The sequence below is a fragment of the Procambarus clarkii genome, chromosome 93 (genome assembly GCF_040958095.1).
Source record: "Procambarus clarkii isolate CNS0578487 chromosome 93, FALCON_Pclarkii_2.0, whole genome shotgun sequence".
Taxonomy (NCBI): domain Eukaryota; kingdom Metazoa; phylum Arthropoda; class Malacostraca; order Decapoda; family Cambaridae; genus Procambarus; species Procambarus clarkii.
In genome coordinates, this window is record NC_091242.1 from 11,683,947 (window position 1) to 11,711,334 (window position 27,388).

At 43.5% G+C, this 27,388-nt stretch overlaps 1 protein-coding gene across 1 annotated transcript in view; it reads left to right on the forward strand.

Annotated features, from left to right (window-relative positions):
• Positions 1–27,388, forward strand: part of LOC123747816 (venom protease) — a 469,133-nt gene that overhangs the window by 432,335 nt on the left and 9,410 nt on the right. The window contains exon 9 of the mRNA XM_069319452.1: positions 17,311–17,480. Within this exon, the coding sequence (XP_069175553.1) occupies positions 17,311–17,480 (170 nt within the window). The remainder of the gene's footprint in view (positions 1–17,310; positions 17,481–27,388) is intronic.

The window sequence follows — 27,388 nt, forward strand, 5'->3', positions numbered from 1 at the left end:
GCACCTCTGCTTTTCAACGGGCGTATTCTGCACATCCTGCCATGCCTTCTGGTCTCATGTGATGTTATTTCTGTGTGCAGGTTTGGGACCAGCCCCTCTATTATTTTCCACGTGTATATTATTATGTATCTCTCCTGCCTGCGCTCAAGGGAATACAGATTTAGGCTCTTTAGTCGGTCCCAGTAGTTTAGATGTTTTTTTCTGAGTGGATTCTGAGTATAGGATCTCTGCACGCTCTCCAGGTCAGCAATTTCTCCAGCTTTGAAAGGGGCTTTCATTGTGCCGCAGTACTCTACTCTAGAGAGCACTAACGTTTTGAAAAGTATCATCATCGGCACAGCATCTCTAGTGTGAAAAGTTCTTGTTATCCAACTTGTCATTTTTCTTGCAGTTGTGACGGCTACTTTATTGTGTTTTTTAAAGGTAAGGTCTTCCGACATGAGTACACCCAGATCCTTTACATTGCCTTTTCGTTCTATGTTATGATTTGGTTGAGTTTTGTTCGTGGTTTCCGTTTTAATATTTTCATTTTTTACGTAGCGCATGAGCGGGAACTTATCTTCGTTAAACACCATATTATTTTCTGTAGCCCGTAGAAAGACCTGATCTACATCTGATCGGAGGTTTACCGTGTCCTCTATGTTGCCAACTCTCATGAAAATCCTAGTGTCATCTGCAAAGGATGATTCAGTGCTATAGATTGTGTCCTTGTCTATGTCTGATATGAGGATGAGAAAAAGTACTGGAGTAAGCACAGTACCTTGGGGGAGTGAGCTCTTCACAGTTGATGGGCTGGATTTTATTTTGTTGACTATTACACATTGTATCTGTTAGTCAGGAAATTGTAGATCCATCTGCCTATTTTTCCGGTAATTCTTTTTGAATGCATTTTGTGTACAATAACACCATGGTCACATTTGTCAAAGGCTTTTGCGAAATCTGTGTAAATTACATCAGCATTTTGTTTGTCTTCTTTGCCATCTAATGCCATGTCATAGTGGTCCAGCAACTGTGACAGGCAAGAGCGCCCTGTTCTGAAACCATGTTGTCCGGGGTTATGGAGATGCTGTGATTCCATGTATTTTGTGATTTTACTTCTTAGCACTCTCTCAAAGATTTTTATGATGTGCGATGTTAGTGCTATCGGTCTGTAATTTTTGCCTCTGCCTTATTTCCTCCTTTATGGAGTGGTGCTATCTCTGCTGTTTTTAGTATGTCAGGGACAACACCAGTATCTAGGCTTTGTCTCCAAAGAATGTGACGGGCCTGCGATAGTGTTTTTTTTACAGTTCTTGATAAATATGTAGTTCCAAGAATCCGTGCCTGGTGCAGAGTGCATAGGCATACTGTTTATGACTTCTTCAAAATCCAGTGAGGATTGGGTGACGTCTGATATATGATTTGATGTTGGTATCATATCCATGAAAAATTCTGCTTCCTCAGTAACTCGTTCATTTCTTTGTTGTCGTCGGTGAAAGTTCCATCTCCCTTCCGCAGGGGCCCGATACTAGATGTGGTTTTTTATCTTGATTTTGCATAGGAGAAAAAAATATTTCGGATTTCTCTCTATTTCACTGATGGCCTTTTGCTCTCTTTGCCTCTCCTGGGTTTTGTACAATTCTTGTAGCATGAGTTCAATTGTTTCTATTTCTCTACCTAACCTTCTTCGCCGTTCTTGAGATAGGGTGCGATTCTCAAGTTGTTCTGCGATTTGTTTTCTTCGCCTATAGAGGGAACGACGTTCCCATTCCAATCTGCATCTCTTCCTGTTTTTTCTTAGGGGTATGTGGTTTAAACATATTTCTAGTGCTACTGAGCTTATTTTTTCCAGGCACTGGTTCAGGTTTGCATTTTCTAGCTGTTCTCCCCAGTTTATTTCTGTGATGTCCTGGTTTATTTGCTCCCAGTTTATCTGTTTATTATTGAAGTTGAATTTGCTGAAATCTCCTCCACCGGGAATTAGGACTGGTTTTGCAGGTCTATTCCCCATGCTTGTCAGAACTTCAATTAAGTTGTGATCTGGGTAACAGGTATTTGTAATCATTATGTTCCTGATCAATTCATCAGTATTGGTGAAAATGAGGTCCAGCGTATTCTCCTTCCTAGTTGGTTCTACTATTTGCTGATTTAAGGCAAACCTGTAGCACATCCGTAGCAGGTCATTTGCATGTGCCTGTTCATTTAGGCTACTTCCTGATATTCTTTCTGATATTACTGCATTAGCCAGGTGCTTCCATTTCAGATGCCGTAGGTTGAAGTCCCCAAGCAGGATGATGTTCGGGGCTGGATTTGTGAGGTTTTCCAAGCAGTGTTCTATTTTCATTAGTTGGTCATTAAACTGCTGAGGGTTTGCCTCCAGTGACTTATATGCAAGGACAATAACTACATTTAGGATCTCTATTTTGATTATCAGCACTTCCACCATATCAATTGAGGTGTTTAGCAGCTCAGTACAGATGAGTGTGTCTTTGATGTACAGGCTGACCCCACCCTGTAGCCGGTGTTTTCTATAACATCTGAAAAGATTGTACTCTGAGATCCATATTTCACTATCATGGTAGTCCTTTGTGTGTTTCTCTGTTAGGGCTGCAAACACTGCATTTGCCTCATGAAGGAGACCATCTATAAAATGAACTTTGTTGGATTTGCGTGTTTTTTATACCTTTGATGTTGGCAAATATAAATGATGTTATCATGTTAGTGGAAATGCTGGATGCTTTACTTGTGTTAATATCTGAGGCTCTGGTAGGGAGGCCACTGTGTTTGCGTCCTCTCTAGCATTAGACCGAGATGGTGGTAGAGTCTGGTCATTTTTAGCCATTCTTCTCCTCTTTCTCTTACTAAAAAATCATCCTGGTCGATGGAGTTGTGGCTGTTTTCATAGTGGCGGTCTGTCAGCTTTATTCGCCTGGTACTTCTTATATGAAAAGCTGGACATTCAGCATTGAAGCCTCTTTCCTGTCTAAAGAGTCCTTGCAAATTTCTGGGTGAAATAATTCACAGCTTTTGGTACATTTACCTGTACTGAGGAGGTTTCTTTACTTTCTAGGGTGATTGTACTTGCATGTTCCATTTGTTCTTTCCGATATCCCATGCTTACAGGTACCCCATTTGTAATACCACCAGATTTTGGGTACTTGTTTTGTTTGTTTCCCTTTGCCGGTCGGCCGAGCGGACAGCACGCGGGACTTGTGATCCTGTGATCCTAGGTTCGATCCCAGGCGCCGGCGAGAAACAATGGGCAGAGTTTCTTTCACCCTATGCCCCTGTTACCTAGCAGTAAAATAGGTACCTGGGTGTTAGTCAGCTGTCACGGGCTGCTTCCTGGGGGTGGAGGCCTGGTCGAGGACCGGGCCGCCGGGACACTAAAAAAAAAAAAAAAAATCATCTCAAGATAACCTCAAGATTGCCAGGGACCGCATCTTAGAAAGAATGCCAACAATTTTAGAAACTTTTTTTTGTTATATTTAGAATGTGTCCCTGGGAATTCAGCTTGTTATCGGTGAGGACACCAAGGAATTTACCATCAACTTTACTACTGATTTGTTTATTGTTTATTCTTAGATTGATTTCATTTGAGGATTTATTACCAAACAAAATAAAAAAGTTTTGTCAGTGTTAAGGGTGAGTTTGTTAGCAGTTAGCCAAAGATGGACTTTATTTAGTTCAGTATTCACAGTGACATTTAGAGCAAGCACGTCAGGACTTGAAAAAATGAAAGTTGTGTCATCAGCAAATAAGATTGGTTTGAGGTGTTGAGAGGCATTTGGAAGGTCATTAATGTAGATGAGAAAGAGGAGAGGGCCAAGTATGCTCCCCAGTGGAACACCAATGTTTATGGGTAGTGTAGGAGAAATAGAATTATTCACAGAAACATACTGGAGCCTGTAAGATTGTCTGTAAGAGATAGCCTGTAATCAGCGTGATAGCCTGTAACAGCCTGCAAGACTGTGGAATTGCAGGGAGTGATCTCTGACTCCATAATGATGTAATTTAAGAAGAAGGTTTTGGCGGTTGACAGCGTCAAAAGCCTTACGTAGGTCCACAAATAACCCAACAGGGAACTCATTTTTATCAAGAGCTGTATGTATCAAGTTAATCTTACTAATAAGTGCATCGTTAGTGCTTTAATTTGTCTGAAATCATATTGGAAAGAGCTAAGTATATTGAGTTTCGCTAGATATGAGTAAAGCTGCTTGTAGCTTAGCTTTTCAAATATTTTTGACAAAGTTGGCAGAATTGAGATAGGTCTGTAATTGTTTACATCAGTGAGATCACCACATTTGTGGACGGGGGCTAATCTCGATTTTTTTAGAATATCCGGAAAAGTTTGGAGTTCAAGTGATTTATTGAAGAGCAGTGCAATTGCAGGAGTTAGAAATCTGGGGGATTTTTTTTGTAAATTAGAGATGGTATCTCATCAAGGGCGCTTGACTTAGTTTTAAGGGAAAGGATTACCTCATTTTTTTTTTAGATATATACAAGAGTTGTTACATTCTTGTACAGCCACTAGTACGCGTAGCGTTTCGGGCAGGTCCCTGGAATACGATCCCCTGCCGCGAAGAATCGTTTTTTCATCCAAGTACACATTTTACTGTTGCGTTAAACAGAGGCTACAGTTAAGGAATTGCGCCCAGTAAATCCTCCCCGGCCAGGATACGAACCCATAACATAGCGCTCGCGGAACGCCAGGCGAGTGTCTTACCACTACACCACGGAGACTGTAGTTTAACTGAGATTGTAGTCATTAACATCAGAGGAATTAGCGGGAGTTAGGTACAGAGACTGGATAGTTACCTGCAATGTAGTCTTTAATATTAGTGAGTGAGGATGGAATATCATGAGCAAGGGATGTACTAATGGATGAAAAGAACCTATTGAATTCAATAGCAGTGTCTGAGGCCGAAAACACACCATCGTTATTGAATAGGAAACTTTGTTTTTTATTCAGTCTTTTTTTTTTAACCTAATATTTGGGAGACAGTACTCCATGTGTTCTTAATGTTGCCCTAATTTGGGTAAATTTATTTTCGTAGTATTTTATTTTGGTTCTTCTAATTATTTTTTTGTGGACAGCATGGATGACTAAATCTTTGAAAATTCTTTGGAGACGATTCCTAACCTATACTACTTTTCAAGGTCATGTTTTTTATTAGAGTATAAGTATACATATACTTATATGTATACTTATACATATATGTATACAAAGTATACATAAGTATACTTATTATGTATACTTATACAAAGTATACATAAGTATACTTATTATGTATACTTATACAAAGTATACATAAGTATACTTATGTATACAAAGAGTATACATAAGTATACTCTTTGTAAGCCATGGAGTGTTTAACCTTTTATTTGTGATTTGTTTTGTTAGCATTGGACAGTGGGAGTTATAAAGGCTCGGAGTTTTTGAATGTTAGCACTGCTAGGTTGATGTTCACTATGTTAACTAATTCAGCCTCCCAGTTGATATTAGCAGCAGCAGCAATAAAGTTGCTTATGGAAGATTCATTGTGAAGCTTAAAGCTTATTTTACTTGTATCTAGAGAGGGGTTTATTAATGTTGGTTAGGAGAAATGAGGGGTAATGGTCTCTGGTTCTATCAATGATTGTCCTTGAAGTAAGTGGGGAGGTTATGTTAGTCCAGATGTGGTCAAGAGTAGAGGCAGTATTATCAGTGATTCTAGTAGGTTTAGTGATTAAGGATATGAGGAAGCAGGAATTCATACAGTTGAGGAAACCAGCAGCAGGAGGGTTATCAGGCTTGCCGAGGTAAATATTAAAGTCCCCTGAAATAATTAAATGGTATTTATTCAGTTTGTTATCTAGTATTAGATTTCTAAGGTTAGAGTTGAAATCAGACACATCAGTGTTAGGAATTCTATAGACTGCTCCTACAGTCAGTACAGTCTCGGCACCCTTAACTCTGAAACAGGCAAAGATATACTCTCCACAGGAGTCTCTATTTCTAATTACTTTTAAGCATGTCTGTTCTTGGTAGTAGTAAAGAGCAGTACCACCATCACCTCTGAACTGGCCGACAGTTGTGAATTGCTGAGTAGTTTGGCATGTTAGAGTTGAGTAGTATCCTCTTTTAACCAAGTATCAGTTAATCAAATCAAAAAATCAAATATGTATTCTGGTAAAGTACATACATGCAAGGAAAGATACAGAACGTTGATGGATTTATAGATAGAGCTAGTACATACAATGCCTAAAGCCACTATTACGCAAAGCGTTTCGGGCAGGAAAAACACTTAGACTAAAACTTAATACTAATTGAGATTAAAGTATAAATTGTGTTGAGAAAAAAATGTGGGGGGAACATGGCAGAAAAAATAGCAAAAATACAATTTGGTCAACAAATAGCATTGTTTAAAATAATAGACATGGGTTGATATTTTGGGGGTGAGGTAGGTTACATGGAGTTAATTAAGTAGTACTTATTTTTTATCTTAAACTGGTTGGGAGAGGTACAGTCTTTAACAGGACATGGAAGGTCATTCCACATTTTGGGTCCCTTGATTTGTAAAGCATTTCTAGTTTGATTAAGTCGTACTCTTGGGATTTCAAATAGGTATTTGTTTCTGGTGTGGTGCTTATGGGATCTGTTACAACCTTCTAGGAAGCTTTTAAGGTCAGGATTGACATTACAGTTCAGCGTTTTATATATATAAAATGCACATGAGAGATATTGTCCTAATAGCAGCTTTGTGTTGAGTAATTAGAGGATGTAAAAGATTTTGGGTAGTAGAACCCAATGCACAAATACCATAGTTGAGATAAGGTTAGATGAGAGAGTAATAGTGTGTCACCAGGGCAGGGCGAGGTACATAATATCTGATCTTTGAAAGAATGCCAACAGTTTTTGAACCTTTTTTTTATATATTTAGAATGTGTCCCTGGAAATTCAGCTTGCGGTCAATGAGAACGCCAAGGAATTTGCTATCTACTTTGTTACAAATTTGGGTATTGTTTTTCCTGAGATTTATTTGACTTGAGGATTTATTGCCAAACAAAATATAGAAAGATTTGTCAATATTGAGGGTGAGTTTGTTGACAGTTAGCAAGAGGTGAACTTTATTTAGCTCAGTATTCACTGTGACATTTAGAGCAAGGGGGTGAGAACTGGAGTAAATGAAGGTCGTGTCGTCAGCAAATAAAATTGGCTTGAGATGTTGGGAGGCATTTGGAAGGTCATTAATGTAGATGAGAAGAGGAGAGGGCCAAGTATGCTGCCCTGGGGAGCACCAATGTTGATGGGTAAGGTGGGAGAAATTGAATTATTCACAGAAACATACTAGAGCCTGTCAGTAAGGCTGACCTCTGACTCCGTAATGTTGAAATTTAAGAAGAAGGTTTTGGTGGTTGACTGTCAAAAGCCTTACGTAGGTCCACAAATAACCCAACAGGGAACTAATTTTTATCAAGAGCTGTAAGTATCAAGTTAATTATACTATTAAGTGCATCGTTAGTGTTTTTTTTGGTCTGAAGCCATATTGACAAGAGCTAAGTATATTGAGTTTGGCTAGATAAGAGTAAAGTATAACAAAGATTTTGTTGTCAACAATTTGAATCAAGGCACTAACATCATCAAAGTGTTTGCTTAAAGATCTTACATTCAAGTTAATTTGAGAGTCATTGGGATTATGTGTTAATACATTGTTTACATCATGTGCTGTATAATATCTGCAATTTTGATAATTAAAGTGATGATTGGAATAGATACTAGATAAGCGGTTTAATTCTGGGTCTTTACTCGTTTGCATAAAAGGGCTGGTTGTAGGAAAAAAAAGCAATAGAGGAAATTAGAAATTATCTAGGTATAAAAGGGGGAAAAATATATACAAAATTATACAAAACACACACGAAACATACAAAAAAATTAGGTAGATTGCTTTCTGGTACTCTCAGGTACACTGAAAGTAATAATTTGCATTTGGAGACACAGGCAAAGGCAGGGAGGTACAATGGAGTAAGGGAGTATGGAGAGGCTAGGCAACCTAGTTAATAATGAAAGCAAATAAAACAAGTTGAATAATAAACATAGACAAATTTAATCTTAATGATAATTAACTTTAAATAGTTTAGTTATGTTCCTATAATTATTATGAACTAAATAAAATAAAAATGAACTCAATTAATTAAGTCCAATATATGACTAATATAAATCAAATTAAAACTTTTATTTAAATAAACAGTGTAACAAAGACACCTAGCTTACCTAGCCCGCATTAGGTGACAAGTGGGGGGGGGGGGTAATTATGATGAGTCATTGATAGAGATAATAAGGTGAGATAAACCACATTGGGTGAGGAATGGGTTGAGGTCAACCTGATTAGCAATTATAAACATTTTACCTGCAGAAGTTTTTCTCACTTTTATCATGCCATCTATAACGAAGCACTGATGTATCGCATCTTGGTTTTGATTACGAATTTGACGCAAGCGGTGGAGGAGTTTGTCTTTTTCTAGTCAAGCACTCGTTGATGAAAATCCCCTTTCGTGAGGATATTGCTGTCTGGACAGGATCAGATTTTATGGACTGGGTACCTAGCTCGAGGCGAATTTTTCTCTGGTTTTGTCCTCATGGATTCTTTTTGCCTACTCTGAATGCAGCAATTATGTCTGTTTTGTTGAAATTATAATTCAAATCGTCTTTTATGAGAGCATGTTTATTGGAAAATGTTTTTCACAGCTGAAATTAGGTGATCCAGTAAACAAAGCATTGAACTAAAATTTACCTACGAATATAGGTATTTCATCTAATGGCATTTAGATTTAATAATTTACATGGCAAGAAATAATTTGCTGTTACCTAAAGTACATTATTGGGACATTCAGTGACATCGGCAATGTTTCTGTTGATTAGGAAATTAAACTAAAATATTCCAATTTATAATTCGAGTTTCCGATATCCGGCGCTAGGTGGCGCACAGATTACTTTCACGAAAAAAATTGGCAGAGACGTCATTCCAAAACTGTGCCCTGGAGCTGATCTCATTATCGTCTTATAATTGGAGCATCCGAGCATTATCGGACCTCAGACGAACTCAGCAGATTCATCTTATTCCAGACACCATGTCCGGCAAGGCTAAGTTATTCGTTTTATATAGTTGGGGCCTCAAATTATATATGATATAGAGTGCCTTGTCGTTAGGATGCAAGACCATCAAAATAACCTCGTGAGTGCTATTATTATATTCTACCAGCTCTAAATTTTTGGGTATGTGTGCGAATATATGCCTTTAGGTAGAAATTACGTTATATTGGTATTTCAGCATGGAGCTAACTATAAGGGAAGTGTACTTCGCCCCACGTCACTCACGTACGTGTCGCCCTATATCAGGCGTTGATAAGATTATACAATGTATAATCGTAGAGCTGTCGGTTGGGTTCTCCATTCATGTTTGGCAGTTAAGCATTCTAAAGTTTAAATTTAGTAGTTAGCTAACTAATCTTACAACTATTTCCAATTTGTATGTGAAATATTATGTCTACCTTATTAGTAGATTAACATTCTAGAATTAACCCCCCCCCCCCACCAAAAAAAAAGATGTGTAGGGGAAACACTACACTTTACCTTGAAATTTTTACTGTCCACTTCTCTACCATTATTCTGAATTAATAATTTATTTCAATATTGTATGATATTAAATATTGGAGAAAAAATCCCCCACATTCTCTTTACTGAATGATAAGCAGGAGCACGTGTAGGATTGCTCCGTTTCATTATTTTACACGGGACAATATAAAACTTTCATTTTTACTTGGTAAATAACCAGTTAATCAAACTAGTAGAAATAGGCAGGATAATGGATAAAATATTCCCTCCTCGTTTACTAGTTAATATCCGTTTCTTCATTGTGATTATAGGCTTCCTGCATGATAATGAGCGAATAACTAATTTGTATTTTTTTACCTTCTTAACCACCTTGTCAGTCACAGGTAATTTTTTGTTAAGTTTTTAAATATTTCAGATGAACCATTTATATGTGGTTTCTTCGGATTTTCAATCAGTTGTTTTGACACTGAAGCTTAGATAATAAATGGATCAACTCGTTATATTTATAAACTAAGAGCTTCTTCATTATAGATGTTATAAGTTGTCAACATCGATCAACTGATCGAATGACTGATCATATCTGACGTATCTTATATTATACTGTAGTTTCCATCTACTTCGCATTTGTGCAATACCTTTTCAATATTAATGATAAAAGGTAGGTGAGTAGGTGTTAATTCCTTATTATAGAAAATACCTTCAATCTTCTTCGCATTCAAATCTTTCAGAAAGTATAACGGGATGTGTTGACTCTGATCAGTTTGTGTGACCATAAAAGATCTCTCGTGAGTTATGTTGTTTAAACCCTTTCTTAATATTGGAAATACGATCTGATAGTGTGATATGTACAGTATCACAATGGCCAACCGTGGAATGATACTTCTCTTTGTTTTGCTCTGGGTTTTATACATTAAGTTGAATTGTTTAGCATACTCACTAGGTATGAATAATGTGTGAACCTCCACGGGTGTCTTTTCCTTCATTCCTCTATGAGAGGTTATATTATATATTTTAACAATATCTGGTAGAGCTTGCATGTAGTATAAATTATTGCGTGAGGTCATGTACTTGTAAAGTTTACCCTTTAAGGTACATATGAACCTCTCAGCAATTGAGGGCTTTGTCTCCTGAGAAAACTCACTGTGTATCTTAACCTTTTTCTAAGATTACATCCTCTTCCTGGGTGCATTATAAATTTTCCACCTTGCTCAGAATTAATTTTACGTATTCCCTGAGATTGCAGAGTTTTCAGAATTAAAGCTAGTGCTTTACTAGTACTTTTTCTATCCTTGCTAGATAAGGGTATAACTCGGGTATACCTAGACAATATGTCTACACATATGAGTTGAGATTTTACCTAGTCATTATGTTTTGACAACATACTCATCGGGGCAAGGTCTATAGCCAGAAATATTCGCGGTTTAGGACTAAATATGCAACACTGCGTGAATTTACGTGGGTCCAAGTGGAGAGAGGGGGGTTTGGAGGCTTAACGGTTGTAGGCTGACCCCTTCACGTGACTCCCTCGTTCCAGGGAGAAGAGCGTCGTCTCGAAAGAATGTGAGTGGCCGATGTTTCAGGCCTCTTAAGATGCCTCACTGTGATTGGTGGAAGGATCTGAAGGTACCCGCCCGATTGTGGGGCCCCTCTCTTAGAGCCAAACCCCATTCATTCATTCAATGTACAAAACTTGTACATTGCTAAAGGAGGCCGTGTTGTTTCCGTGCCAAGGCCAAGCACCGGAAAGACCGCGTGCAACGACACAAAAAGACACTCTCGATCGTCGAACCATCATTCCGGGACCAGCCTGGTGTTGTTACAGCCAGGTGTTGTTACAGCCTGGTGTTGTTACAGCCTGGTGTTGTTACAGCCAGGTGTTGTTACAGATTAGTGTTGTTACAGCCAGGTGTTGTTACAGCCAGGTGTTGTTACAGCCAGGTGTTGTTACAGCCAGGTGTTGTTACAGATTAGTGTTGTTACACCTTGGTGTGGATACAGCCTATTGTTTTTACAGCCAGGTGTTGTTACAGCCAGGTGTTGTTAGAGCCTCGTGTTGTTACAACACCTGGCTGTAACACCTTTCAGGCTGTAACAACACCAGGCAGTAAAAACACCAGGCTGTTACAATACCTGGCTGTAACAACACCAGGTGTTGTTACAGCCTGGTGTGGTTACAGCCAGGTGTTGTTACAGCCTGGTGTTGTTACAGCCAGGTGTTGTTAGAGCCTGGTGTGGTTACAGCCAGGTGTTGTTACAGCCTGGTGTTGTTACAGCCAGGTGTTGTTACAGCCAGGTGTTGTTACAGCCTGGTGTTATTACCGCCTGGTGTTGTTACAGCTTGGTGTTGTAACAACCAGGTGTTGTTAGAGCCTGGTGTTGTAACAGCCAGGTGTTGTTACAGCCTGGTGTTGTTACAGCCAGGAGTTGTTACAGCCTGGTGTAGTAACAGCCAGGTGTTGTTACAGCCTGGTGTTGTTACAGCCTGGTGTTGTTACAGCCTGGTGTTGTTACAGCCTGGTGTTGTTACAGCCTGGTGTTATTACAGCCTGGTGTTGTTACAGCCTGGTGTTGTTACAGCCAGGTGTTGTTACAGCCTGGTGTTGTAACAGCCAGGTGTTGTTACAGCCTGGTGTTGTTACAGCCAGGTGTTGTTACAGCCTGGTGTTGTAACAGACAGGTGTTGTTACAGCCTGGTGTTGTTACAGCCTGGTGTTGTTACAGCCAGGTGTTGTTACAGCCTGGTGTTGTTACAGCCTGGTGTTGTTACAGCCTGGTGTTGTTACAGCCTGGTGTTGTTACAGCCAGGTGTTGTTACAGCCTGGTGTTGTAACAGCCAGATGTTGTTACAGCCTGGTGTTGTTACAGCCAGGTGTTGTTACAGCCTGGTGTGGTAACAGACAGGTGTTGTTACAGCCTGGTGTTGTTACAGCCTGGTGTTGTTACAGCCTGGTGTTGTTACAGCCTGGTGTTGTTACAGCCAGGTGTTGTTACAGCCTGGTGTTGTAACAGCCAGGTGTTGTTACAGCCTGGTGTTGTTACAGCCAGGTGTTGTTACAGCCTGGTGTTGATACAGCCTGGTGTTGTTACAGCCTGGTGTTGTTACCGCCTGGTGTTGTTACAGCCAGGTGTTGTTACAGCCTGGTGTTGTTACAGCCTGGTGTTGTTACAGCCTGGCGTTGTTACAGCCAGGTGTTGTTACAGCCTGGTGTTGTAACAGCCAGGTGTTGTTACAGCCTGGTGTTGTTACAGCCTGGTGTTGTTACAGCCTGGTGTTGTTACAGCTTGGTGTTGTTACAGCCAGGTGTTGTTACAGCCTGGTGTTGTTACAGCCTGGTGTTGTTACAGCCAGGTGTTGTTACAGCCTGGTGTTGTTACAGCCTGGTGTTGTTACAGCCTGGTGTTGTTACAGCCTGGTGCTGTTACAGCCTGGTGTTGTTACAGCCAGGTGTTGTTACAGCCAGGTGTTGTTACAGCCTGGTGTTGTTACAGCCTGGTGTTGTTACAGCCTGGTGTTGTTACAGCCAGGTGTTGTTACAGCCTGGTGTTGTTACAGCTTGGTGTTGTTACAGCCAGGTGTTGTTACAGCCAGGTGTTGTTACAGCCTGGTGTTGTTACAGCCTGGTGTTGTTACAGCCAGGTGTTGTTACAGCCTGGTGTTGTAACAGCCAGGTGTTGTTACAGCCTGGTGTTGTTACAGCCAGGTGTTGTTACAGCCTGGTGTTGTTACAGCCTGGTGTTGTTACAGCCTGGTGTTGTTACAGCCAGGTGTTGTTACAGCCAGGTGTTGTTACAGCCAGGTGTTGTTACAGCCTGGTGTTGTTACAGCCTGGTGTTGTTACAGCCTGGTGTTGTTACAGCCTGGTGTTGTTACAGCCAGGTGTTGTTACAGCCAGGTGTTGTTACAGCCTGGTGTTGCTACAGCCTGGTGTTGTTACAGCCTGGTGTTGTTACAGCCAGGTGTTGTTACAGCCAGGTGTTGTTACAGCCTGGTGTTGTTACAACCAGGTGTTGTTACAGCCAGGTGTTTTTACAGCCTGGTGTTGTAACAACCAGGTGTTGTTACAGCCTGGTGTTGTAACAGCCAGGTGTTGTTACAGCCTGGTGTTGTTACAGCCAGGTGTTGTTACAGCATGGTGTTGTAACAGCCAGGTGTTGTTACAGTCTGGTGTTGTTACAGCCTGGTGTTGTTACAGCCTGGTGTTGTTACAGACTGGTGTTGTTACAGCCTGGTGTTGATACAGCCTGGTGTTGTTACAGCCTGGTGTTGTTACAGCCTGGTGTTGTTACAGCCAGGTGTTGTTACAGCCTGGTGTTGTTACAGCCTGGTGTTGTTACAGCCTGGTGTTGTTACAGCCAGGTGTTGTTACAGCCTGGTGTTGTTACAGCCTGGTGTTGTTACAGCCTGGTATTGTTACAGCCAGGTGTTGTTACAGCCAGCTGTTGTTACAGCCAGGTGTTGTTACTGCCTGGTGTTGTTACAGCCTGGTGTTGTTACAGCCTGGTGTTGTTACAGCCTGGTGTTGTTACAGCTTGGTGTTGTTACAACCAGGTGTTGTTACAACCAGGTGTTTTTACAGCCAGGTGGTGTTACAGCCAGGTGTTTTTACAGCCTGGTGTTGTTACAGCCAGGTGTTGTTACAGCCAGGTGTTGTTACAGCCTGGTGTTGCTACAGCCTGGTGTTGTTTCAGCCTGGTGTTGTTACAGCCAGGTGTTGTTACAGCCTGGTGTTGTTACAGCCAGGTGTTGTTACAGCCAGGTGTTGTTACAGCCTGGTGTTGTTACAGCCTGGTGTTGTTACAGCCAGGTGTTGTTACAGCCAGGTGTTGTTACAGCCTGGTGTTGTTACAGCCAGGTGTTGTCACAGCCTGGTGTTGTTTCAGCCTGGTGTTGTTACAGCCTGGTGTTGTTACAGCCTGGTGTTGTTACAGCCAGGTGTTGTCACAGCCTGGTGTTGTTACAGCCTGGTGTTGTTACAGCCAGGTGTTGTTACAGCCAGGTGTTGTTACAGCCTGGTGTTGTAACAACCTGGTGTTGTTACAGCCAGGTGTTGTTACAGCCAGGTGTTGTTACAGCCTGGTGTTGTTACAGCCTGGTGTTGTTACAGCCTGGTGTTGTTACAGCCAGGTGTTGTCACAGCCTGGTGTGGTTTCAGCCTGGTGTTGTTACAGCCAGGTGTTGTTACAGCCTGGTGTTGTTACAGCCAGGTGTTGTCACAGCCTGGTGTTGTTACAGCCTGGTGTTGTTACAGCCAGGTGTTGTTACAGCCAGGTGTTGTTACAGCCTGGTGTTGTAACAACCTGGTGTTGTTACAGCCAGGTGTTGTTACAGCCAGGTGTTGTTACAGCCTGGTGTTGTTACAGCCTGGTGTTGTTACAGCCTGGTGTTGTTACAACCAGGTGTTGTTACAGCCAGGTGTTGTTACAGCCTGGTGTTGTTACAGCCTGGTGTTGTTACAGCCTGGTGTTGTTACAGCCAGGTGTTGTTACAGCCAGGTGTTGTTACAGCCTGGTGTTGTTACAGCCTGGTGTTGTTACAGCCTGGTGTTGTTACAGCCAGGTGTTGTTACAGTTAGGTGTTGTTACAGCCTGGTGTTGTTACAGCCTGGTGTTGTTACAGCCTGGTGTTGTTACAGCCTGGTGTTGTTACAGCCAGGTGTTGTTACAGCCTGGTGTTGTTACAGCCAGGTGTTATTACCGCCTGGTGTTGTTACAGCCTGGTGTTGTTACAACCAGGTGTTGTTACAGCCAGGTGTTGTTACAGCCAGGTGTTGTTACAGCCTGGTGTTGTTACAGCCTGGTGTTGTTACAGCCTGGTGTTGTTACAGCCTGGTGTTGTTACAGCCTGGTGTTGTTACAGCCAGGTGTTGTTACAGCCTGGTGTTGTTACAGCCAGGTGTTGTTACAGCCTGGTGTTGTTACAGCCTGGTGTTGTTACAGCCAGGTGTTCTTACAGACTGGTGTTGTTACAGCCTGGTGTTGTTACAGCCAGGTGTTGTTACAGCCTAGTGTTGTTACAGCCTGGTGTTGTTACAGCCAGGTGTTGTTACAGCCAGGTGTTGTTACAGCCTGGTGTTGTTACAGCCAGGTGTTGTTACAGCCAGGTGTTGTTACAGCCTGGTGTTGTTACAGCCAGGTGTTGTTACAGCCTGGTGTTGTTACAGCCAGGTGTTGTTACAGCCTGGTGTTGTTACAGCCAGGTGTTGTTACAGCCAGGTGTTGCTACAGCCTGGTGTTGTTACAGCCTGGTGTTATTATAATGGAAGTCCTAGTCTTCCTGCCCAATATTTTTCTGTCATTTCTTCTAAGCCTTTAGGTCTCATAGTTATATTTTAATTGTTTAGTAAGTGTTTACTCTCTAAGCTATTCAATTCATTTTAAAAAGGTAAGTTTTATTTAATTTATAACAATATAATAATTGAGAAAATCAGTAGGAGCCATGAGGAGGATTCGAACCCGTTGACTTAATCCTCCCAAGCACACGCCCTAGACCACTGCTCCAAAACGTGGTAAAAGTAACCAGGCATTCCAGTGACTTCTCTAGGAGTCCTGAGGCTTCCATCTTAAGCCATATCACTGTTCCATGCATCGCCCCTCCATGCTCTCTGGATCTGATCCAGGAGGTCCACCTCACCCCTCCATGCTCTCTGGCTTTGGTCCAGGAGGTCCACCTCGCCTCTCCATGCTCTCTGCCTCTGGTCCAGGAGGTCCACCTCCCTCCTCCATGCTCTCTGCCTCTGGTCCAGGAGGTCCACCTCGCCCCTCCACGCTCTCTGGCTCCGGTCCAGGAGGTCCACCTCCAACGCTTCTCGTCAAATGCATAATGGAATCACATAAGGACTCGGGACGCGTAGAGGATTAGGTAGACTCCCTTGTTGCATTACTTTTGACTATGTCGTGTTGTAGTGGTGTGTGCTTGGGAGTACCAAACAAGCGGGTTCGAATCCTCCTCAAGGTTCCTAATAATTTTCTCATTGATAAATCACGTTAATGGGATTTCAATGTAGAAAACATATTTGTTACACAAAACTTATTCACTTATATATTTTTTATAAAATTAATAGGAAGTTATAAATAAATATATACAATGAGAGGAAGATCATTTTGGGAGACGGTTCTATGGTAACCTTTCCTGCGACATTTTACAATTATATTCCATAAATAATCACAAATTTATATAAAGTTTCTAAAACTTTCAGCTGGTGATAACCTTCAGTAGTTCTGATAATTACTGAGAATGAGTAATCTCATTACTGAGAATATGTAATCCCATTACTAAGAATGAGTAATCCCATTACTGAGAATGAGTAATCCCATTACTGAGAATGATTAATCCCATTACTGAGAATGATTAATCCCTTTAATGAGAATGAGTAATCCCTTTAATGAGAATGAGTAACCCCATTACTGAGAATGAGTAATCCCATTACTGAGAATGAGTAATCCCATAACTGAGAATGAGTAATCCCATTACTGAGAGTGAGTTATCCCATTACTGAGAATGATTAATCCCTTTAATGAGAATGAGTAATCCCTTTAATGAGAATGAGCAATCCCATTACTAAGAATGAGTAATCCCATTACTGAGAATGAGTAATCCCTTTACTGAGAATGAGTTATCCCATTACTGAGAATGAGTTATCCCATTACTGAGAATGAGTAATCCCCTTACTGAGAATGAGTAATCCCATTACTGATAATGAGTAATCCCATTACTGAGAGTGACGGTGTTCATGCAGGTGGGTCCCCCAGCTCCACACTGCAGGAGGTGGTGCTCACACTCTTCCCGTCGTCCAGATGTGACCAGAGCTACTCCACCCTGGTGGACTACCCCTTCACCTGGCCTCGAGGAATCAGGGAGGAGACGGCTTGTGCTGGAGACCCCAGCGGGGGTAAAGATGCATGTCAGGTAATGGGGGAAGTTCTCTTGCATGTTTGTGTACAAATATATTATTTCCCACTAGAAAATGCAATGAATAAAATGTAGTAACATAAAAACATTAATTTTTAAGCAATGTTTCATCTTTAGTTTCTCCCTTATGGCCAACGCTCATCATTAAATCTTGCTCATTGATAGCTATACTAATTTATGCATTGTTATATGAAAGTTTAAATTATATTTCAAACTAGCTGTACCCGGCCACGCGTTGCTGTGGCTCAGCAACGCATGTGCGTTGTGCCACAGCAACCTATACCCTGTCTCCCAGTCCTCCCCACCATTCTACCCCTCCCCCGTCCTCCCAGCCATTCCTCATTCCCCAATATATTTCAATATATTATGGGAGCCGGTCGGCCGAGCGGACAGCACGCTGGACTTGTGGTCCTGGGTTCGATCCCAGGCGCCAACGAGAAACAATGGGCAGAGTTTCGTTCACCCTATGCCCCTGGTACCTAGCAGTAAAATAGGTACCTGGGTGTTAGTCAGCTGTCACGGGCTGCTGCCTGGGGGTGGAGGCCTAATCGAGGATCGGGCCGCGGGGACACTAAAAGCCCCGAAATCATCTCAAGATAACCTCAAGAGATTATCTTGAGGTTATCTTGAGATGATTTCGGGGCTTTAGTGTCCCCGCGGCCCGGTCCTCGACCAGGCCTCCACCCCCAGGAAGCAGCCCGTGACAGCTGACTAACTCCCAGGTACCTATTTACTGCTAGGTAACAGGGGCATTCAGGGTGAAAGAAACTTTTGCCCATTTGTTTCTGCCTCGTGCGGGAATCGAACCCGCGCCACAGAATTACGAGTCCTGCGCGCTATCCACCAGGCTACGAGGCCCCCAGGCTATGAGATCCCTTCATCCTCCCAACCATTCCCCACTCTCCTATCCCCTTGTCCTCCCCATCATTGCACCCTCTCTGCCGTCACTTTGTCTTTTCCACAATTCCCTACTCCACCGTCCCCCTATCCTCCTAACCATTCCCCACTCCATCGTTCCCTCATCCTCCCACCATCTCCCACTCCCCCGTCCCTAGTCCTCCCTACTATTCCCCCTCCCACGTCCTCCCCACCCTTCCACACTCCCTCGTCCAATGCATTCCCAAATGATCTGATGTTCCTTTCAGAAAACTGGGAACATCAAATGATCTGGGGTCAGATTCACGAAGCAGTTACGCAAGCACTTACCTGTACATCTTTTATCAATCCTTGCCCCCTCCCCATCCGACCCGTTGGCATCGTGAGAGGGCTTCATGGATGGCTGCCGGAATGTGATGCTCCGTGGGACAGTCCTCTGTCCTTTTATGGCCTTGCACTCCTGCTGCTGTCTTCTCTAATTGTGCCGGATTGCTTTTCCTTTTCATTATGTTTCGTTTTTCTCCCCCCTCTTCTCCTATCTGCTTGTCGTTTCCTGCCGACCTTTTGCTTGTTTTGGATTATTTCTTAGGACTTCTTCTATTTTGACGCCCGGGTGCTTGAGGATGCATACTCTTGCACCTGTAGAACTGTAGTACCCAACGTCTCGAACGAGGGGAATCTTTTATTGTCAATCTCCCTTTCGTCGCTGAACCCGATCTCGATGGACTGACGGTTCTTAAGGTGGCGTTTGTGGGGCGTATACTCACGACGCACCCCCAGGGGGCCCCGGCATGATCGGCGATAGCTTCCTGTTGGGTGTCCTGACTCTAATTGTGGCTCCATGGGGGCACATTCGTGGATGAATTTATCCCTCTTCGTACCTATGTCGTTGAATGTTTCTGATGTACCCTCTCGGGCTCGTGGGGTGGGCGACCAAGCCCCCGAGTCGGCCTGTCTTGGAAGACCAGGATCTGTAGCCTCCGCTGTGTTGGGCCCTGACCTTGCTCCTCCTTTGACCAACCTGACTTCTTCCCCCAGCTCTCCTCCCTCCTCTGTGGTTGGGTTGAGCCTCCAGCCCCCAGTGATGACCACTTCGTCCCCTGGTGTGGCTAAGTCTCTCGTTGTGACTACTGCGCCTTTTGACCTCTCTCTCTCTGGGGGTTCTCAACGCCGTTTGCGCCCCGGCCGCACTCGCTCGATTCCTTCCCGTACTGCTGCGTATCAGGCCTTGTTTGGTCCCGCTTCATGGGCCAAATACTTTGATCTCCTCCCTCTTGATTCTGCGTCTCCTGATGATTTCTCCCTCCATCAGCATCTTGTAGATTCCGTGGATGCGTCTGTTACCTTCAACCCCACTCGTCTCGATACACGTGCCGTTGCTGCTCCTTCTCAGGATGCAGCTTCCCGCTTGGCTGCCTTATCTTGCCTTGGTGAGATCCCTGTTCGGGTCTCCAAGAACGTTCGGATGAATGCCATTGTTGGCACTATATCCTCCCACCCCATGTTGCAACCGGTGTTCGGAATCTGCAGGATTGCCAAGATGATACTCGGCATATCCTTGATGCCCAAGGCCATTCTGTCCTCCAGGTTGACTCGTTTACTCGTCCCCCTCGTGGTCGTCGCCGTCAACCCCCTTCGTGTTGTGAAGATCACCTTTGATGGTAGGACCCTTCCATCCTCTGTCATTCTTGCTGGTGCTAGGTGCTCTGTCCAGGAGTATATTCCTTCTCCTCGACTTTGTAACAAGTGCTGGAGGTTTGGGCATGGTGCCCTCCGCTGCTCTGGGACTGTCTCTCTCTGTCCTTTGTGTGGGGGTGAGGGTCACTCTATGTCGGAGTGCACTTCTCCCCAAGCTCGCTGCCTCAACTGCGGTGAAGCCCATCCTACCTTCTCCCGTGCCTGTATCCATTACAAGCTTGAGGCAGCCGTCCTCAACTTGAAGCACCGGGAGCGTTTATCTTTTCCTGAGGCGGGGCGCCAGGTTCGCCGGCTCCCGCCTTATGCTAACGTCTCTTATGCTCACGTGTTGCGCTCTTCCTCTCCTCATCCTTCCCTCCTTCCTCAGACTCTCAACCGTTTCCAGGCCTTGGACCCTGATACGCCCATTGCCCCCTCCTCTGTTCCTTTGCGTTCTGTCCCGAGGGGTCCCCCTCCTGGTCCTCTGTCTGGGGTTCCCCCTTCTTTCTACCCGGTCTGTCATGTCTCCTGTGTCTTGTTTCTCGTCTCCCTCCGATCCTCCTTCCCATCCTCTTCCTCCATCTATCGGCTCTCCCCGCCGCCTGTCGGTGCAGGCAGATGTCCATCGCTCTCCTAACGGCAGTCGTGTGTGCTCTCGTTCAGCTTCTCCTGTTGAGACGCTAGAATCCGTTGCCCGGTACGTAGTTGCTGGGACACCGGTCTCTTTAAGTCAGAAGCGTAAGCCTGGCTCCTCTCCTTCCTCCTCCCCGGCAGGTAAGAAGGCTTCGCTTTCTTCCTCTTCCAGAAGTAGAACAGAGCCAGAAGTAGGGGCTTCGCCCCTACTTCTGGCTCTGTTGCTCCTTCCCCTCCCATTTCAGTGATTGCGCCCCCTGTTCCTGCTATGGAGGTTTCTTTGGCCCCTGCTTCCCTTTCGGTTGCTGCTCTTGCTGAGGTGCGCTCCCCTTTTTCTACTCCCCCTCTTCCTGCTGCTGTCCTTGACTGCTCCTCTCCATTGTCTCCTCCTCTTCCTCCTCCTCCTCCGGACCCAGCCCGCCCACCTCTGGTCTGTTCTCCTGCTTCCTTCCCTCCGTCTTTGCTCAGTTTACCCATGCCCCCTAACTCTGACTTTGCTGACCCTGATCCTGACCCTGATATTCTTTAACGTGCTGTGTTGCTCTTTCGCCTTTGTTTCTTCCTTGTTCTCTGTTGTTGTTCTTTCCCTTATTGTCGATGTCTATTCTTCTATGGAACGTTCGAGGTTATTATGCCAATTTCCTCAAACTCCAACTTCTGATTTCGCGGTTTTCGCCCCCTCCAGGAGCCGATGCTTGGTGCTCGTCCTGGTCGTTTTCATGGCTATTCCTTTCTCTCCCCCCCCCCCCAGCCGTTGCTGGGGTTCCTAATTCTTCTGCTCTCTTAATTCGCGCTGATGTTCCCTTTGTTCCTTTACTTTTTTCTTTGCCTCTCCATTGTTCAGCTGTTCGTATCTTTGTGGGGAAATGGTACACAATTTGTTCCATTTATCTCCCCCCGAGTGTCCCGCTCTCTCTTCCTGATTTGAAACACCTCTTGGACTCCTTGCCGGAGCCTGTGCTCCTGCTGGGGGACTTCAATTGTCGTCATTCTCTTTTGGGTGACGTTCTGACGAATACCCGGGGTCGCCTTCTTGAGCCGTTTCTCCTCTCTTCTTCCCTGTCTCTTCTGAATTCTGATGAGCCCACTCATTTGGACCCTCGGACTCCCACCCTCCTGTCTTGATCTTTCTCTCTGCTCTTCTTCTCTTTACTTAGATTTCACGTGGCAGGTTCTTGATGACCTCCATGGCAGTGATCATTTCCCTATCTTTGTTTCCTTTTTCTCGTTTCGCCCTTCCCTCTCTTTTCCTAGGTGGCAGTTTGCTAAAGCGGACTGGAACCTATTTACTCTGTGCTGCTCTCTCTGACCTCACCCTTCTGCCTCTCCCTCGCGCTCTCCTCCTTTTTCATGACACTGTCTTCAACACTGCCCTCCGCTCTATTCCTCGCTCTTCCTCTCGTGGTCCGCGGAAGTGCGTTCCCTGGTGGAATGTGGATTGTGCTCGGGCTGTCCGCTGTAAGCGTGCAGCCTGGAAGAGGCACCGCCGTCGGCAGACGGCTGATTCTTTTCTTTTCTTTCGGAAAGCAAGTGCGGTGGCCCGTAGGGCCATCCGTATGGCTAAACGTGAATGTTGGGCATCTTATGTCTCAACAATTACGTCCGAAACTCCTCTGCCCCAGATCTGGAAGCGTATCCGCAAGATAGCGGGTAAGTTCGTTCCCGATGTTTCACCGGTCCTTCACCTCCATGATACTCTTGTGGCGGACCCGTTGCAGGTCGCTTCCGAACTGGGTTCCCACTTTTCTTCTGTTAGCTCTGGTCTTCATCTTCCCCAATCTTTCCTTCTTTGTAAACCTGTCCTTGAGTCTCGTTCTTTAGATTTCTGCACTCGTCTTCAGCTTCCCTATAATGATCCCTTCTCTCTCTCTGAACTTCGTTCTGCCCTGGCCCTTTGCAGTTCTACGGCGGCGGGCTCCGATGGTATTCATTATGAGATGCTTCGCCATCTCTCTCCGTGCACGTCTCAGTATTTACTGAGTCTGTATAATCAGATCTGGGAGTCGTCGGGGTAGTGTTCTGAGCACTACTCTTTTTCTGGTTGCCCTCAATGGTCTTCTTTCCTCTCTTCCTTCAGGTGTCTTCTCCGCTCTCTATGTCGATGATCTTACCCTTTGCTGTCAGGGTGATGATTCGCCTCTCCTTCAGCACCGGCTTCAACTTGCAATTGATGCCGTGTCGTCTTGGGCCACCGATCATAGCTTAAAGTTCTCTACTTCTAAGACTTGTGCCATGACTTTTACGCGGAAACGGGTCGTTCTTCGTCCCTCTTTGTCACTTTATGGTCGTCCCCTTGAGTACAGAGATTCCGCGAAGCTTTTGGGGTTATTCCTTGACACTCGTTTGTCTTGGTCTCCCCATACCTCTTACCTCCGTGTTGAGTGCTCTAAGGCCCTTACCCTCCTTCGGGTCTTGTCCCATACTTCTTGGGGGGCAGATAGGCGCACTGTCCTTGCTTTACATACCTCTCTCGTCCTAAGTTCGATTATGGTTGCCCTGCTTACTCGTCTGCTTCTCTTTCTACTCTTCGCCGTCTTGATGCTTTGCACCATACTGGGTTGTGCCTCGGTTCTGGTGCCTTTCGTTCGACTCCCGTCCTTAGCTTGTATGTTGACACTGGCTTCCTGTCTCTCCAAGACCGCCGTGATCGCTACTGTCTTCGCTATCTTGCGCGATCCTTACAACATCCTTCCTCTCGCCTCTGTTGTGCTTTAACTTTTACCCCTCCTGTGGTTCCTGTTCCTCTTCCCTACCTCCCTCTTTCTGTCCGGTTATCTCGCCTACAGGATTCTCTTTCCGTTCATATTTCTAATGTTTCTCCTCGTGTTGTTCCTTCTTTGCCCCCGTGGAGAGTCCCTCTTCCGCGGTTTTGTACATCCTTGGCCCATATCACTAAAGCTTTTACCCCTCCTACGGTTCTAAAACGCCTTTTCCTTGAGCACTTTTCTTCTCACTCCCACTCCGTTTCTGTCTTCACCGATGGGTCTAAGTCTGCGGACGGTGTTGAGTACTCTGTTGTTTTTCCTGATCGCACTTATATGTGTCGCTTACCTCCGGAGACTAGCATCTTTACAGCGGAGCTTTATGCTATTCTCTATGCTCATCGTCTCCTGCTTTCTCGTTGTCAGTCTTCCTTTGTAGTTGTTGTTGACTCTCGTAGTGCCCTCATGGCTCTCGGGTCCTTTAATCCGGTTCATCCAGTAGTTGTCGAGATCCAGCGTTGGCTGTTTCTTGTTCACAGTAAATTTAACTTGGTTGAGTTTTGTTGGGTTCCCAGCCATATTGGTGTGTCTTTAAATGAGCGTGCGGATGCTGCCGCCAAGGAAGCTGTCCTCTCTTGTCCCATCTCTCGTAAAGGTGTTCCATATTCCGACTTTTACCCGGTTATCGATTTCTCCGTCCTTACCCGTTGGCAGGCTTCTTGGTCGTCTGTTACTGGTAACAAACTACGTACTTTTAAATGTTGTGTTTCCTCGTGGCCGTCCTCCTACCACCGTAACCGGCGATGGGAAACAGCTCTGGCGAGGTTGCGTATTGGCCATACTCGCTTAACCCATGGTCACTTGATGGAGTGCCGCCCTGCTCCTTATTGTCCTAGTTGCATTGTCCCTCTTACGGTCGTGCATGTCCTTCTTGAATGTCCTGACTTCCAGGACGAGCGTGTGTCTTGCTTTCCGACTGCCCCTCGCGGTCACCTGTCCCTCAACAGAATTCTTGGTGACTCGGATACTTTTGATATCGTTCGCCTTATGCGTTTTTGTTCTCGTATTGGCATCCTTGGTGATATTTAGCGCCCTCTGATTATTCTGCGCATTTGATGGTGCTACATAGCCTTCCCGGTTTGGTGCCTTCTTTTGATAATTACTTACTTATCAATACTTGGCGACTTTGTATACTATTATTGTTCAGTTAATGAGCTCCAAAGCACCCACAGGTTGTTTATAACAATAACAACAGTTGATTGGGAGATTTTCGTGCTTGTAGACTGTTTAATAAATGAAACCAAAGACGTCAAAGACTGAGGAAAGATGTACACGTTCGTAAGTACTTGCATAACTGTTTCGTGAATCTGGGTGCGGATGTTCCCATCACTAAAATAAAAGAAAAACAGTTAAAAAACGAAATAACAAAAATGTAAAAAATTAAAAATATAAACTATACTCACAAAATGAACAGTATGGTAAACAACACAGCTCAATTCCAACACAATGTCACACAAAATAATTAAATAAAAATAAAAATAAATTAAAATCTATGAAAATTCAATTTATCAATGAAGTTGGAATCATTGAAATGGAATCATAACATTTAGTACAGTGTGTGTTGCTCTTACGTGCAACAGATGGCGCTGTTTAAAAAAACATTTTTTACCTGTCACAGGTGTGTATCTATAATTATATTCACGAAATGAACGGTATGGTAAAAAACACAGCTCAATTCCAACGTAATGTCACACAAAATTATTAAATAAAATTAAAATAAATCGAAATCAATGAAAATTCAATTTGTCAATGCAATCAGAATCGTTGAAATGGAAGCATTAGATAATTAGTATAGCATGTGTTGCTCCTATGTGCAACAGATAGCGCTGTTTCTTAAAAAAAAGTATGTTTTTACCTGTCACCGGTGTGGCATCTATATTTATACATACAAAATGAACGATATTGTAAACAACACAGCTCAATTCCAATGCAATGTCACACAAAATAATTAAATAAAATTAAAATAAATCGAAATCTATGAAACTTCAATTTATCAATGCAATTGGAAATAATGAAATGGAATCGTAACATATTTAGTATAGCGTGTGTGTTACAATTACGGGCAACAGATGGCGGTGTTTTTTAAAAAAAAGCATGTTTGCATGTTTTTACCTGTCACAGGTGTGACATCTACATTGTAGGTATATAAAAGCACGTGCGTATTCGAATAGAATGTTGTGTCAAAATTTCAAAGCAATCGATGAAGAACTTTCAGAGATTATAGCGTGTGTTGCTCTTACATCAAACAGATGGCACTGTTTAAAAAAAAACATGTTTTTTCTTGTCACATGTGAGTCATGTATATAATAGTTATATAAAAATGCGCGCCTAATCGAATGCAACGTTCTGTCAAAATTTCAAAGCAATCGGTAGAGAGGTTTCGAAGACTTCTCTCACATGCAAAACACAGTTAAAAAAAAAACGTTTTTTCCCTTCACAGACATGGCATTTATATAGTATGTATATAAAACGCGCTCGGATGCGAATGGAACGTTGTGTGAAAATTATTAAAGCAATCGGTGAATAACTAAGAGATTAGCGATTTTGAACAAACGAACATTTCCATTTTTATTTACATAGATTAATTTACTTATGAAAGGGGGAGAAATTATTGGAAGTGTGGGGGAAATAACTGAGAATTTAGTTAGTGATTAAGAAGTGTGCTTAGAAGTGAGACATGTTACCTAAATAAGACGTTTCCGTATACACTGCTTGTAGAGTAATTGTGTGAGATATATTGTCAGGCAGAAGACCTTTCACTCGTACTAGGTGTCTTATATATATCTCTCTCACTTTCGGCAATGTTCATGTCTTATCAACTCATGAAGCCATGTCTTAATAATGGTGGCTGGTAACACAAGTCGCCAATCGACTTGAGAATGGTCCAGGACGGGCCGAAATGTTGTCGTCCCTTCACCTTCTAGTGTGTGGTCTAGTCAACTTACTTTAGCCACGTTATTGTGACTCATCGCCTGCACATTCTACTCATCAACAACACTGTTCCCAAACTCATTCTTCTCTCATTGTCCTAAAACTATACAAATCCAGATATTTCCCATTGTATAGGTTTGACATATTCTGCCAGTATTATGTACTTCTCTCAGCTTATATTCCTCTTGACTATGTCACAATGATAACCTCGATCATACTGTCCTGTGTTCGTAGCCAGTGTGAACTAAAACACGTCAGTCTGCCCGCATGGACAGAGCTCTCATTACCAGGACTCAGCCTTTTCAGATGAACAGAGAGGATCTCTGGAGAATATTCAGCTTTTATTAAGGTGGAATGATGTTATTTGGGATTTATATGGTGTAATGAGTGACTTATTGTATATAGATGTTGGAGCACACTGTAGTGTGTGATGTTCCCATGGGTATCGGCAGTGTATATGGGTGGTGACTGTGTATATGTGTGCTGGCAGTGTATATGGGTGGTGACTGTGTATATGTGTGCTGGCAGTGTATATGGGTGGTGACTGTGTATATGTGTGCTGGCAGTGTATATTGGTGTTGACAGTGTATATGTTTGTTGACAGTGTATATGGGTGTTGACAGTGTATTTGGGTGTTGACAGTGTATAAGGGTGTTGAGAGTGTATATGGTTGTTGACAGTGTATATGGGTGTTAACAGTGTATAAGGGTGTTGACAGTGTATATAGGTGTTGACAGTGTATATGGGTGTTAACAGTGTGAGTGTAAATGGGTGTTGACAGTGTATATGGGTGTGACAGTGCATATGGTTGTCGACAGTGTATATGGGTGTTGACAGCGTATATGGGTGTTGACAGTGTATATAGTTGTTGACAGTGAATATGGGTGTTGACAGTGTATATGGGTGTTGACAGTGTATATGGGTGTTGACAGTGAATATGGGTGTTGACAGTGTATATGGGTGTTGACAGTGTATATGGGTGTTGACAGTGTATATGGTTGTTGACAGTGTATATGGGTGTTGACA